At 42.8% G+C, this 13,640-nt stretch overlaps 1 protein-coding gene across 1 annotated transcript; it reads left to right on the top strand.

Moving 5' to 3' along the window:
* The first annotated feature begins 597 nt into the window (after nt 1-597).
* On the top strand, nt 598-9,276 carry LOC124272550 (chymotrypsinogen A-like). The gene is made up of 6 exons (XM_046707760.1): nt 598-647; nt 3,373-3,555; nt 5,031-5,127; nt 6,685-6,874; nt 7,343-7,476; nt 8,957-9,276. Exons 2-6 carry the CDS (start codon nt 3,410-3,412, stop codon nt 9,122-9,124), a joined length of 735 nt encoding a protein of 244 aa, XP_046563716.1. The 5' UTR covers nt 598-647; nt 3,373-3,409; the 3' UTR covers nt 9,125-9,276.
* The last annotated feature ends 4,364 nt before the right edge of the window (nt 9,277-13,640 follow it).

The raw sequence follows: 13,640 nt of genomic DNA, 5'->3' as shown, positions 1-13,640 counted from the left end.
TACCTTTGATGGGGTAAAGGTGGGGGTTAGTGCACGAGAAATACGTGCACAGTATCCTATGTCTAGTGATGAGTGCACGTGATCTGACTATATATGAAACATGGTCGATTAACGGCGCATGTCGTCGGGTATTAACGGATGTTAAGGGGTATTTAAACCCCGGATAAATACCCGATAGCATTTAGTCCGTCGAATCATACAATTAGGAGTCTCACCAACGGTAGAATTTTTTCGGGTCTATCTTTCACAAGGATTACAGCAGACAATTCCTGGATTTTGTTACAGCGGTTTTGAGAAGATGACTCCAAGAATTGAATTGTATTTTTGTCTGATTGTACTGGCATTATTTTCCGTTTCTTTTATCAGCACTGTTGAAGGATGTCGGAGGACTAAGATGTGTAAAAATGACTGTCGTTCGCGTAAATACCGCTCAACAGATTACCCATATGATTGTTCTCGGTATTACTACTGCGTCAACGGCGTCAAGTGGCGCAACATGCGGTGTTCATCAGGGAGGGTCTTCTCCGGCATCACTCACGGATGTGTCCTTCCGAACGACGTCGCCAACGACTGTCCCTACACCAACAGCAACAACAACAATATTTGGACAAAGCGACCCAGCTACGTCCGTCCCACAAAGGCGCCAGGTAAGTGTATAAAGAGTCGGTAAATGAGCGGTCAAACGTTGGTTTGAAGTGTGAAACTCACCGTGAGTGGTGAAATGGTTTTTTTTGGCACCGTTAAAAATTGTTATACCTCGCATGTGGTCGCTATTCCCATATTATGCTGGTTTTCTAGTGCTAACCCCTTGAGATGCCATACCGCGGTGAAACATTGATACCCTCCTCAGACACAGTGTCCTGACTCCGAGCCGACCGGTCATTATGATCCCCAAAATACTAAGCGTCAGGCAGGGAAATACAAAATACCATATTTAACGTCTTTTGATGACACGACCAGGGTATCGTACCATCTATCAGACCAGTCATTGTTGGATCCCCAAAATGATTAGCGCCAGGCAGGGAAACAACAAATACCATGTTTTAATGTCTTTTGATGACGCGTACCAACCGCTGACTGGGCAGATGTTGTACACACTCAACCGCGGATACGCTATAAACCAAAGGTAGCTCTTTAGACGATTCCCAATTTGCTGGAACCCCCCCAGACACCGTGCGAACCCGTGAAGATCCGGGTCAGAATTGGTCTTCAGCACCCGTTCTTGTCATAGGAGGCGACTAACGGGATCGGATGGTCAGGCTCGCTGGCTTGGCTGACACGTCATTGTATCCCAATTGAGTAGATTGATGCTCATGATGTTGATCACTGGATTGTCTGGTCCAGACTGGATTATGTACATACCGCCGCCATATAGCTGGAATATTGCTAACAAACTAAACAATCCAGTCTGAGCATGAGCATCGATCTACGCAATTAGGATGCGATGACATGTGTCAACCAAGTCAGCGAGTCTAACCACCCGATTCCGTTTGTCTTGCGACAAGCAGAATCAAACGTTGAAAGAGAAATTCAAAAAGAAGGACAACCCACAATACCACCACCACCAGATGTATAAAACAAAAAGCAAAACAAAGCAAGTCCAAGATAATACGCGCTGCATTTAAAGCACAGTATTCTTAAACATACAGAACAGATAACCTGTAGTTTTCAAGAGTTTAACACTGTTCATAGCCTTGACGCTTTGTTAACTGTAGTCATCCTAGGTCGCCTTGTTTAAACACCTGAAATAGGTGGGGAATTCGAGGGTGAATGATTTAACTTAGGGGTGATCTGTGATATGTGTCGGTTGTTGTGTATTTCGTCACTGTGTCTATAGAGAGACATAGGTCTGGCCTCTATACTGTTGTCCATGGGTGAAGCCATTTGCCATAGGTCAACGCTACGGTATTCTTTGGCCTATAAATGTTTATACAAAGCTCTGGTTTGTTTTCAAAATGGAGACTGACTGCGGCTCCAGTGTGAAGAAAAGACAAAATAAGTTAGTTGAACGATTCAGAGAGCATGTATCAATGCGTGTAAGGCTCTCAATTGTATCAATGCGTGTAAAGGCTCTCAATTGGTTCAATGCGAATCTGGGATTCGAATCTACGACCAGAGGGTATGACACCGCCAGGGGACGCGCCGTCATCTCCGTGAAACTGAAAACGTTTGAATATTTATATATATTTCAAATATGATAAAATATAGCCATTCGTAGAACGTGTTATACCTCAAGGCAATGTTTCAGGGTACTTCGTTGTAGTGTCCCATTCAGGGTGGTCAATGGTTATGTTTCAATGTACTTAGTGCCAATGTTTCTCAGCGTACAACATAGCAATGTTTCAGCGTACCTCATAGCAATATTTTAGCGTACCTCATAGCAGTACTTCAGCGTACCTCATAGCACTATTTCAGCGTACCTCATAGCACTATTTCAGTGTACCTCATAGCAATATTTCAGTGTAACTCATAGCAATATTTCAATGTACCTCATAGCAATATTTTAGCGTACCTCATAGCAATATTTCAGCGTACCTCATAGCACTATTTCAGGGTACCTCATGGCAATATTTTAGCGTACCTCATAGCAATATTTCAGCGTACCTCATGGCAATATTTTAGCGTTCCTCATTGCAATATTTTAGTTTACCTCAGCAATGTTTCAGTGTAAATCATAGCATTATTTCAGCGTACAACATAGCAATGTTTCAGCGTACAGCAATATTTTAGCGTACCTCATAGCAGTACTTCAGCGTACCTCATAGCACTATTTCAGTGTAACTCATAGCAATATTTCAGCGTACCTCATAGCAGTACTTCAGCGTACCTCATAGCACTATTTCAGCGTACCTCATAGCACTATTTCAGTGTAACTCATAGCAATATTTCAGCGTACCTCATAGCAATATTTCAGCGTACCTCATAGCAATATTTCAGCGTACCTCATAGCAATATTTCAGCGTACCTCATAGCAATATTTCAGCGTACCTCATAGCAATATTTCAGCGTACCTCATAGCAATATTTCAGCGTACCTCATAGCAATATTTCAGCGTACCTCATAGCAATATTTCAGCGTACCTCATAGCACTATTTCAGGGTACCTCATGGCAATATTTTAGCGTACCTCATTGCAATATTTCAGCGTACCTCATAGCAATATTTTAGCGTTCCTCATTGCAATATTTTAGCGTACCTCAGCAATGTTTCAGTGTAAATCATAGCATTATTTCAGCGTACCTCATAGCAATATTTCAGTGTACCTCAAAGCAATGTTTCAGCGTACCGCATGGCAATGTTTCTCAATGTACCGCGTGACAATGTTTCGGGGACTGTATGGAATTAATTAGTATACTGTACTGCAATGTTTCAGTGTACCAGTCGTGCGGCATCAAGAGTTCCCCAACATCATGGGCGGAAACAGCGCCCACGAAGGGGAGTGGGCGTGGCAGGTGTCGCTCCAATACTCCAGCGGGTACCAAAGGTCGGCTCACTTCTGTGGGGGTGTCCTCATCAAGGACCGATGGGTGCTCACAGCAGCTCACTGTGTTATCAGGTCAGTGGAAGCAGCCATTACATCAGAAATCCTCTTTCGTAGTCCCTACATATGTTTAACCAATTCGACTTCCTCTCTGGGATTCCGGGCTCATATTCTCAGCATTTCGTTTTTTGTAACTCCTCACTCCGACATTTTCCACCTATATGACGATGGTCTGTAAATAATCTAGTCTGGACTAGACAATCCAGTGACTGACTGAAGCTATATGGTGGTGGTTGTCTGTAATAATCGAGTCTTGTCCAGACAATCCAGTGATCAACATCATGAGCAGCGATCTACGCAAATGGGATAAGATGGCATGTGTCAACCAAGTCAGTGAGCCTGACCACCCGATCCCGTTAGTCGCATCTTACGCCTACAAGCTTGGGTTACCGAAGACCAATTCTAATCTAATCTTCACGACTGATGCTTATCGTAACAATCGACTAAAATCAGATGCGGGTGGTCACAGTGTGTGACCACGCTGATTGTATGCCACGGCACCATGGCAATCATTGCTCATGCTATCTACCACTAGACTGTCCGGTCCAAGTCCAAACAACCTTCACCTTCTAATTATGTGCACATCATGGAGATATTGATCGCTGAATTACGATGCCTAAAATTAAATGGGGCGGTAGGGTAGCCTAGTGATTAAAGCGTTGGCTCGTCACGCCGAAGGCCCGGGTTCAGTTCCCTACATGGCCCATTTCTGGTGTCCCCCGCCGTGATGTTGCTGGAATATTGCTAAAAGCGTCGGAAAACCAAACTTAATCAGTCAGTCAGTTACCATTTAAGGAACAGGGAACGAGTGTCTTTCAGTATTTCAGTTTATGTATTTAGATATTAGATGTTTACAGCCTTCGTGAAACCCATAAACACAGACATGGTGCTGACAAACCCATAAACCGGGATTCGAACCTATTTTGTCCCGCTTAAGAGACTGGGCAACCCGTGCTCACTGATGAGTGAGTGAGTGAGTGAGTGAGTGAGTGAGTGAGTTTAGTTTTACGCCTCACTCAGCAATATTCCAGCGGTCTGTAAATAATCGAGTCTGGACCAGACAATCCAGTGATCAACAGCATGAGCATCGATCTGCGGAACTGGGAACCGATGACATGTGTCAACCAAGCCAGCGAGTCTGACCACCCGATCCCGTTAGTCGCCTCTTATGACAAGCATGGGTTACTGAAGGTTCGTTCTAACCCGGACTTTCACGGGTATGTGCCCACTGATGCCCCCGACCATGTCGGACGTGCAACATATTTCTCATGTTATAATCTTATTATTTCATAGGCAGTAAACTGGTTTTGGATCTTAAGCGACGTTACCCGTCTCATCATTAATTTTATTGTCCTCGGACAATTCAAGACCTGAACCCGTGACACTAAGAAGGAAAAACTTGCTAAATTGTGACATGTGTGGATGACAAGAATCACTACACGAAATAATTATTTAGGTCATGTATAATGTCAGTCTTTCTGTTGCGACAGACGTTTGAGCGGCCTCATGAAGGTCGTCATCGGCGCACACAACTTGCAAAAGACGAGTCGGTTCCAGGTCAAGGTCGGGGTCGAGTCTCTACACATGGTAAGTTAAGTACTCCCCGCCATACAGCTTGATGACAACACTGCCCCACCATCGGCACCCTTATACAGCTGACCACCGTGCTCATAGGGGCACGGGGCGCTAAACTGCTTATCACTCCACGATTCGCTCAGAGTTGTGTCCCTTTAAGGTGTACCAGTATCCAGTGATCGTGGATTCGATATTTTGGATCCACCCTGAATATAACCCTCCAACTCATTACAACACTATCCCCATCCCGTCATCGGGCGCCGTTCTCGGAGGGGCAGAGAAGGGGTACTGCTTCCTGCATGCATGTTTTGAAAGCCATTGTGTATGACATACACACACACACACACACACACACACACACACACTCAGGGGCGTAGCTATCATTATAGAAAAAAGCCCGGGCTTACACGTTATTGTTGAAGATCACTATGAAAGTTGGGCAAGCCCTCAAAACTATCTAAATATAAAGCTTTGCAACATATCGGGGTTACACGTGTTAATCTATCAGAGAGTAGAGCTTGCAATTATGGTGCTCCGGTGGAAGATGCTAACCATTTCTTCTTAAAATGTCCAAAATTTGTCAGTTGCCGTTTTGATCTAAAACAAGACTTTGAACTATCAAAAGTTCAGTTAGACATTGTTACCATATTTTACGGCAACCCTGCTCTGCCAAATACTATCAATGAAAATATCTTTAGACATGTGCATAAATACATTGTACGAAGTAAACGCTTCAATTAATCAATAATATGTCTCAATATTATTATGTCCATCCATTACGTCCAACCATTATTGTTCATGTTTCTGATGGGAGCGGGCGGTAATAAGTTACGTAACTTGTGCCCAATCCATTTCAACACTGAATAAAATATGTTCAAACAAACACGAAAAAATTGGCTTACTACGCGTCTGCCTTTGATACAATATCCATTCTTATGAAGATGCGCAGCATCATATTGGCTCAACGTTTACTAACGATTGTTTCCACACCCATGATCATCGTGTTCACAGGGTTAGAGGGCACCAACCATACCTGTAACCATTCGCTCTACAGAGTTGTGTCCCCTAGGTGTGCCCGGATCCAGTTATCAATTCATTTTATCAAGATTCGCCCTGATTATGGGCTTTGTTCAGTGCTCCCGTTTTACTTGTATTCACAAAAGCCACAGACACACCCACACTGTCGCTGGAATTAAATCTCTCATATACTGACTAATCTGTTAAGTTCCCTTAGTCGTCAACCGTGACTTTGAGAATTTTCATCGGTTTGGATTAAACCACATTGAAAGAAATATTGAGTTTCTGAGCCCATGTTTCTTTGCTTCCACATGCTCCCCAACACGAGGGGCGGTGGGGTAGCCTAGTGGTTAAAGCGTTCAGTCGTCACGCCAAAGACCCGGGTTCGAATCCCCTCATGTGTACAATATGTGAAGCCAACCTCTGGTGTCCCACGCCGTGATATTGCTGGAATATTGCTAACAGCGGCGTATAACCAAACTCAGTCAGTCAGTCCTCGCACACGAAGATGTGTTTTACAGCCCTCTAAAAGTTGTTTGTCGTTGTTGACAGCACCCAAAGTACGAGAACATGGGGAGTTACCCCAACGACATCGCCCTGATCAAGTTAGCTGACCCCGTGGACGTGAACAGCGGCTTCATCCGTGAAGTGTGTCTGCCCAAACCATATGAAGTCATCGCCGACGAGAGCGCTTATTCCCGGGAGACGGGTTGCTGGGTGACTGGCTGGGGATTGACATCAAGTGAGTTGAAACATCACATCACATCACATCACATCACATCACAATCATTATGTATACAGTTCAGTCTAAATAATAATATAAATATAATATAATAATAAAAATCATATTTTGGTTATTGGTTTGGTGTTACTACTTAATAGACGTTACAACCCTATCCTCTTCAACTGCTGGCATGGTGTTCTAAGACGTTATAACATACTGTACAGAGTTGCGCCCCTTTCCATAACAGGATTCGATTTATAGAGGGTTCACATTCAGCCTTCGTTTCATGATTGATCATTTTTGTCTCCTTTTATCTCCAGAATTCAATCACCACAACATAATATATGAAACTAAATCAACAAGACTTATTATTCTCTGCTATTCCCATTAACACCCGTTGTTGTGTTCGCGCCCTTAAGTCACAGCCGGTTTCCCAATCTTCATGCTCTTTTCAACAATTTGTTAAACGGATGTACACTTTTCCAGAGTGGAGATACAGCGATGTTCTACAGGAAGTTCGCATCGGCTTGGTGAACAACACCTACTGCGCCAAACTGTGGCGCGGCTACGTCAACAACAACCACATCTGCGTGGGCATGGGCAACAAGGGAGCGTGCAGAGTGAGTGTAGTCTGTAGAATGATTATTTAACGCCAGTAGTTAATACGTTCCCTATTCTGAAGGGACAGCCTATCTCGTCGATTACCGCGTGCGTCGGGGCCAAATGAATTTCAATTAGTTTGAATTTCGTTGAATGACAACTTTCGGCAAAGGTGAGGTGAGGTGAGGTGAGGTGAGGTGAAATTGGGTTTAACGTCGTGCTTGAGAATATTTCGCTCATATAACGACGTGCATGTGTGTGTATGTGTATGTGCGGCTGCTTGTACTAGCCCAGACTTAAGCTGGTTTTATAGTGCTAGCCTACTGAGATACCATGCCGTAGTGAAGCATGAATACCCCACTCAGACACATTATACTCCGAGCCGACCAGTCCTTGTTGTACCCATTAATGCCGAGCGCCAGGCAGGGACCAACAAGTACCATATTTTAACGTCTTTTGGTATGACGCGGTCGGGGTTCGAACCCGCGACCTTCCAAAGGTAATAAATGTTACTGTTTCTAAATGAAACAAGATTAAAGGATATGTAAAGCTACATCTAAACACAATGCACCACGCTTACGTTTTATTTGATTGTTATAGTCAACTAGATCAATTCACTTGGAGCCCTGTTTGTTTTTGACTGTCATCAGGCAATTCAGAAATGAGAGGGCCATCCCAGTTTTCCTGAATCCTGAATAAAATTTAATTGTCACCTTGAGCGTCATTGCTCATCCCTGAATCCCGACTAATTTAACACAAATCACGGCGATGAGAAAAGGGCGATTGTAATTTAAATCGCTGAAAACAAATTACGCTGTGAGACTGCAGTTCGGTCGTCCAATTATACCCTTTGGCTATAATTTGTAATGTTATGCACGTGCAACCACTGGTTGCGTTCAGGCGTGTGTTTCGGGTAGACCTTAATAACCTTCAATCTGGCACTTTTCATTGAACTAGGTAGTGGATTTTATCCAGGATCGTAGAAAAACACACCAAACAATATCCAGTTAGAAACAGGCAGAAATAACATGCTGACCTATTAACACTTGTTGGCATACGGGGGTGTTCGCTCGTCACGCGGGGCGGGGGGTAGCCTAGTGGTTAAAGCGTTCGCTCGTCACGCCGAAGACCCGGGTTCGGTTCCCCACATGGGTACAATGAGTGAAGCCCATTCCTGGTGTCCCCGCCGTGATATTGCTGGAATATTGCTAAAAGCGGCGTAAAACCATACTCACTCACTCACTCGCTCGTCACGCCGAAGACCCGACTTCGATTCCCCACTCGTGTGCAATGTGTGAAGCCCATGTATGGGGTCTCTCACCGTGATATAGCTGGAATATTGCTAAAAGCGGCGTAAAACCATACTCGCACTTGTTGGCATACGTTTATGTTTGACATCAAACACGTGACCCATTAGTAATGACGTATATTGTATTCTGCTATGTACATACCCATGATGCCTCTGTGTTTACTTCATAAACCTTCACTATGATACTTCAGGGTGACTCCGGAGGACCTATGATGTGCTCAAAGAACGGCCGCTTCTACCTCGCGGGGATCACATCTTGGGGTGAGGAAACGTGTTCGGAGTTCGGCTACCCCAACATCTTCACCAGGGTGGCCAACTACATGAACTGGATCACTGACACCATGAAGAAGAACTCTTGATCCCGCGTTTTTAGTTTTAGAACTCGCTGGCGACGTTTGACTAGACGCCATCTTGGGCGCTTATCGGCGCCGGCAGCACGGTTGACTGTCAGAATTTCAGAGTCGACCACATTCTAAGTGTTGCCATTTCCGAAATAACAGACCCATGAAGTGTGCGAAATCTATGATGACAATGTCACATAAATGCATCAAAAGACGCCCCATTGTCATGGAAGTAGAAAACCCTACCTCAATGTGAAATTAACATTTCTGAAGTTGTAGGGACCAATATACAACCAATCACTGAATTGATTGGATATGAAACAACGCATAGCCATCATAATCAAAGTACCGGTATTCACCAGCATATTTCAGTTACAATTTGTATCATAGCGTTGTAAATATTTGATATTACTATCGCATCTGAAGCATGTAATAATTTCAATTTCATCCAAGGTATATTTTCATATTTTCCATCTCAATCGTTTTTAAAACTGTATCAGTTATAAACCCGAACAAATGTACCTCTGTATACTTAAATCCAAAAGAAACGCACAGTACAACTTAGATATTTTCAAGTATTACGTCCTTTTAATCACCCGTGGTTAAGTTTGTTGTAATAATGACTTTAGTTAATGAAACGTATGAATAAATGCGACCATTTCGGGGAATTTAGATCCGATGTCCAATATGTCCGGGACGTCAGTCAACTTGATCTAACCACTTGTAGCCATTGGACAGCTACTGGGGCTTATAAACCGAATCTTGGCACACGAGTATTGTGTAGTGGGACTAAAGTGATATACTAGCCAAAATAAGTTGAAGAAGACCGACTGTTTTCATATTACTAAAGGTAGTCTGTCAAGGCATGTTAAAAAACAACCAATATTCATTGATGTTTTGTTTTTTTTATCACTTTATTTCTTTTGTATTTGGGTACAGCATTTCATACACATTTAACAGGTCGGCATATTTGTAATATATAAAGCAATTCAAATGACAGTCATTATCTATGTAAGTAGATTGTGGCAACACGACCAAAATGAGTGTTACTATACCTAATTTGTCATGCCATGGCAGATTAACTATAGCGGCATGACAGAAACGACAGGATACGTTGTTGACTGCAACATCCAATAAGTGACCATCATTGTCTACACATTAAACTGTTGACTATAGTCCGTCTGGCTCAAAAGCGGACCGATGAATTGCAATTTAACACGAAAACTAATAAACATAAAATACTCAATGAAACACTGATCATAATCGAAACATCGCATACCAACTCTGTGATTTGATTACATACCCGAATGGAGACGGCACAGCACAGGTTAATAAATAAATAACTTTGTCTGTGAACGTGCTTCTCGAACACCTGGCTGTCCCTTTCTCTGAACTCCTCCCTCGTAACAAATAGTGAACTGTGTCAATATTTTAATGATAGATTGTTTAACAACTTTTTTATTTTTAGGACAAAAATTCTGCAAAAACCTCACAGAGTTGGTATGATGTTTTGATTATGATCAGCGTTTCATTGAGTATTTTATGTTTATTAGTTTTCGAGTTAGATTGCAATTCATCGGTCCGATTTTGAGCCAAACGGACTATACATACCTCCGGTGAGCTGCAGTACCCTGGCACTACTTTTACCTTCACAGTTGTGTTGAACATTGCAATACGGGGAGTTATTACACACGTGTACAGCCATACGATGTATGTTCATTACACACACTGAACCATACGAACCATATAGATTTTGGATTAATAAATGGCTCCATTATCTCATTCGGTTATATTATGACCTTACTTCTAAACTGTGGCATCTCGTTGATCTAAAAGCAGATGATTGACCCCAGACTGATTCACATCGAACCTAAAACAAACTGATCAACGACCTTTTCTCACTGAGAAAAATCAATCGTAAGGGAAAGCGTATGTTAAGGTTTATCGTGGCACGAACACGCATGTATCGACAGCGATTACTCGTTATATCATTGTAGTCATGTTATTGTGCAACCTGTGTGTTTTAATAAATGGCCGAACAACCGTCCTTGGTTCTGTCATTATTGGTCTATACTCCATAGCGATGCTGAGACTTGATTGGTTTGGTTTGGTTAATTGTTTTACGCCGCACTCAGCAATATTCCAGCTGTATGGCGGCAGTCTGTAAATAGAAAGGTGATGCGGAGACTCGAGGTTGTGTCACATGGAGTTCATTCAAAACGTTCATAAAGTCACATAATGAGATGGGTGTCAGGGGACACGTCATCAAATGCGTATGTAACCACCCTGGGCACCCATGCACGCCAACATACGCCTCCTCATTGACATCGTTAGTCGGCAGATCAGCAGGAATCCTGTTCCATAACTCCAACAGTCTGTTCAGGTTCCTGTCGGTTCGCTGGAGTTGGTACACGCTGTCTCAGCTGACAAAAAAAAAGAACCCAGAGATGTTTTAAAGGGCTTCGAGTCTGGAGAACGCGCTGGCCAAGGCTATACGTTGGTTTAACCTTGTGCAGGTTTTCTCGAACAATTCTGGCGGTGTGAGGCCATGCGTTGTCGGGTTGCAAAATAACTCCTCTTGGCTGTTGTCGAATAAAGGGTACTAACAAAAGTCTCAATACTTCATCCCCGTATCGCTGGACATTCAGAATTCCTCGGATGTCTTGTTGTTCTCTGGACACAAATGTACCCCCCATACCATGACGCCACCCCCATCTAACGGATGAACTTCTTAACGGATGAACTTCTTGAACGCAGTTTAGCGCAAGTCACTCCGTTGCCACTGACGTCCGTGTCTACAGGCGGGTCAAGGCCATTCCAGGGAAGGGGCGGTAGGCTCGTATACCAGCCATACCAAGTCGTGGAAGGACTGTTCGTCTGCTGATGGCTTGTCCTAAATGCTTTCGCCGTCACGAATCTGTTCCCGAGGTGGATCTGCCGGATGTAGCGGTCTTCGGCCGGTGTCGTGACTCTCGGTCTTCCCGATCTTGGGTGGTCTTGGGTCCGGCCTGTTTTATACAGCTTTGTTGACACTCGATACCATCTTACCATCTCAGCAGTTTTCGTATAGAGGGGTAGTTATATGAAACTGTTAACATATATAAATCTGGATAACAGTAGTCAAGACTTCGGCCGACATTAGATCAGTGCGAATCCAACACGACACGTTTTTGCAAAATGAGAAAGTTCCACCAATCCTTTCACCAAATATACTTATGAACCAATAGTGCCACTTGCTTCGATATGTATTTGGCATTTTAAATTTAAGATTCGTTTAAATTTTTATCATTATAACGGAATATAACAATAATAAAAACACAAATATCCCTGGTGATAATTAAATACTACTACTAATAATACTGGAAATATATATAGCGCTAAATCCAACCACTAAGTATAATACCAAACCTCTCCTACATTAATGATATTCCGTGAAAGTAAGATTATTAAATGTCCCATGAGATATTTCTTGGTATATCACTAGTCACAAAACATGCTGAAGCTTCAGCCGTTGAATTATCCAGAATTTAAAATAAAATTCGCGATACAGCTGGTCCTCTTTAGTCATGTACAGCATCCCAACACTCCGTCGGTTTTAATTATCCTAAAAAGGCAAGTCACATTGCTAGTGTAATTGTAAGGCGGCCTTAATGAAATGCATGCCGCGGAGCCTACCATGTTAATAAGATCAGGGCTTCAAATGCCGCCAGGGCGACCCCGACTGAGGCTTATCAGCCTTCTGTAAACTGTTACCTAACAAAGGTTAATTAACAGGGAGATTTGCCGTGGATAACGTTGGGGCTTTTTTATCGAGCAAAATTAAGATTTTAGACTTGGAAGTTTAAACAAGTATACCGTGGACACCCAAGGAAACTGGCTTGATTCTTGATTAAATACGACATCTTTGATGTTACTGAAAGAGGAATCCTTTTAAAGTGTTGAAATCTGAGTTTGCTAGAACCTGCTGGCAAGTATTTTCTCATGCTGTCAGTGTATAATTATGTGAATTGTATAATATTCCCCACTTGTCAGTGTATAATGATATGACATACAGGTTATGTGGTTCAGCATAATAAATCATTGCGATATTATGTGGTGTTTTCAATTTCACAGAACACATTGTCTTAAAAACACTTTGAACTTTCAGGGAGAAGATCATCCTCGATAATCTCCAGGGCATACGTTCCGATAAATCTCCACTATAGTATAGATTTATCGGCACGTACTCTGGAGATTATCGAGAATGGGAGAAGATAGGCAACTCCTAAATAAAGACCTTGTTCAGTGTCAAATATACAATTCTAGAAATTACTCAATTATTTCCTAAATGTGATGGGCAGTCCAGAGCTCCAGATAAGATTTAACTCATGTGGGTACCGTACCCGCTGTAATTTATTGGAGTGGGTATTATGAATGTTGAGTGGGTATTTCATTTTCCGTTACCCACTGCTTTCAAATATACTCATGCCAATAATGGTTGTCACCCCTTCAATTTTTAATTGGACAGGGGTGACACATTATATGTGGGTCGGGG

Source organism: Haliotis rubra, unplaced genomic scaffold (genome assembly GCF_003918875.1).
Source record: "Haliotis rubra isolate DU_JTF1 unplaced genomic scaffold, ASM391887v1 Scf170, whole genome shotgun sequence".
NCBI classification, from domain to species: Eukaryota; Metazoa; Mollusca; class Gastropoda; order Lepetellida; family Haliotidae; genus Haliotis; species Haliotis rubra.
Note: the sequence above shows the minus strand (reverse complement) of the source record. Positions and strands in the feature narration are given on the sequence as shown.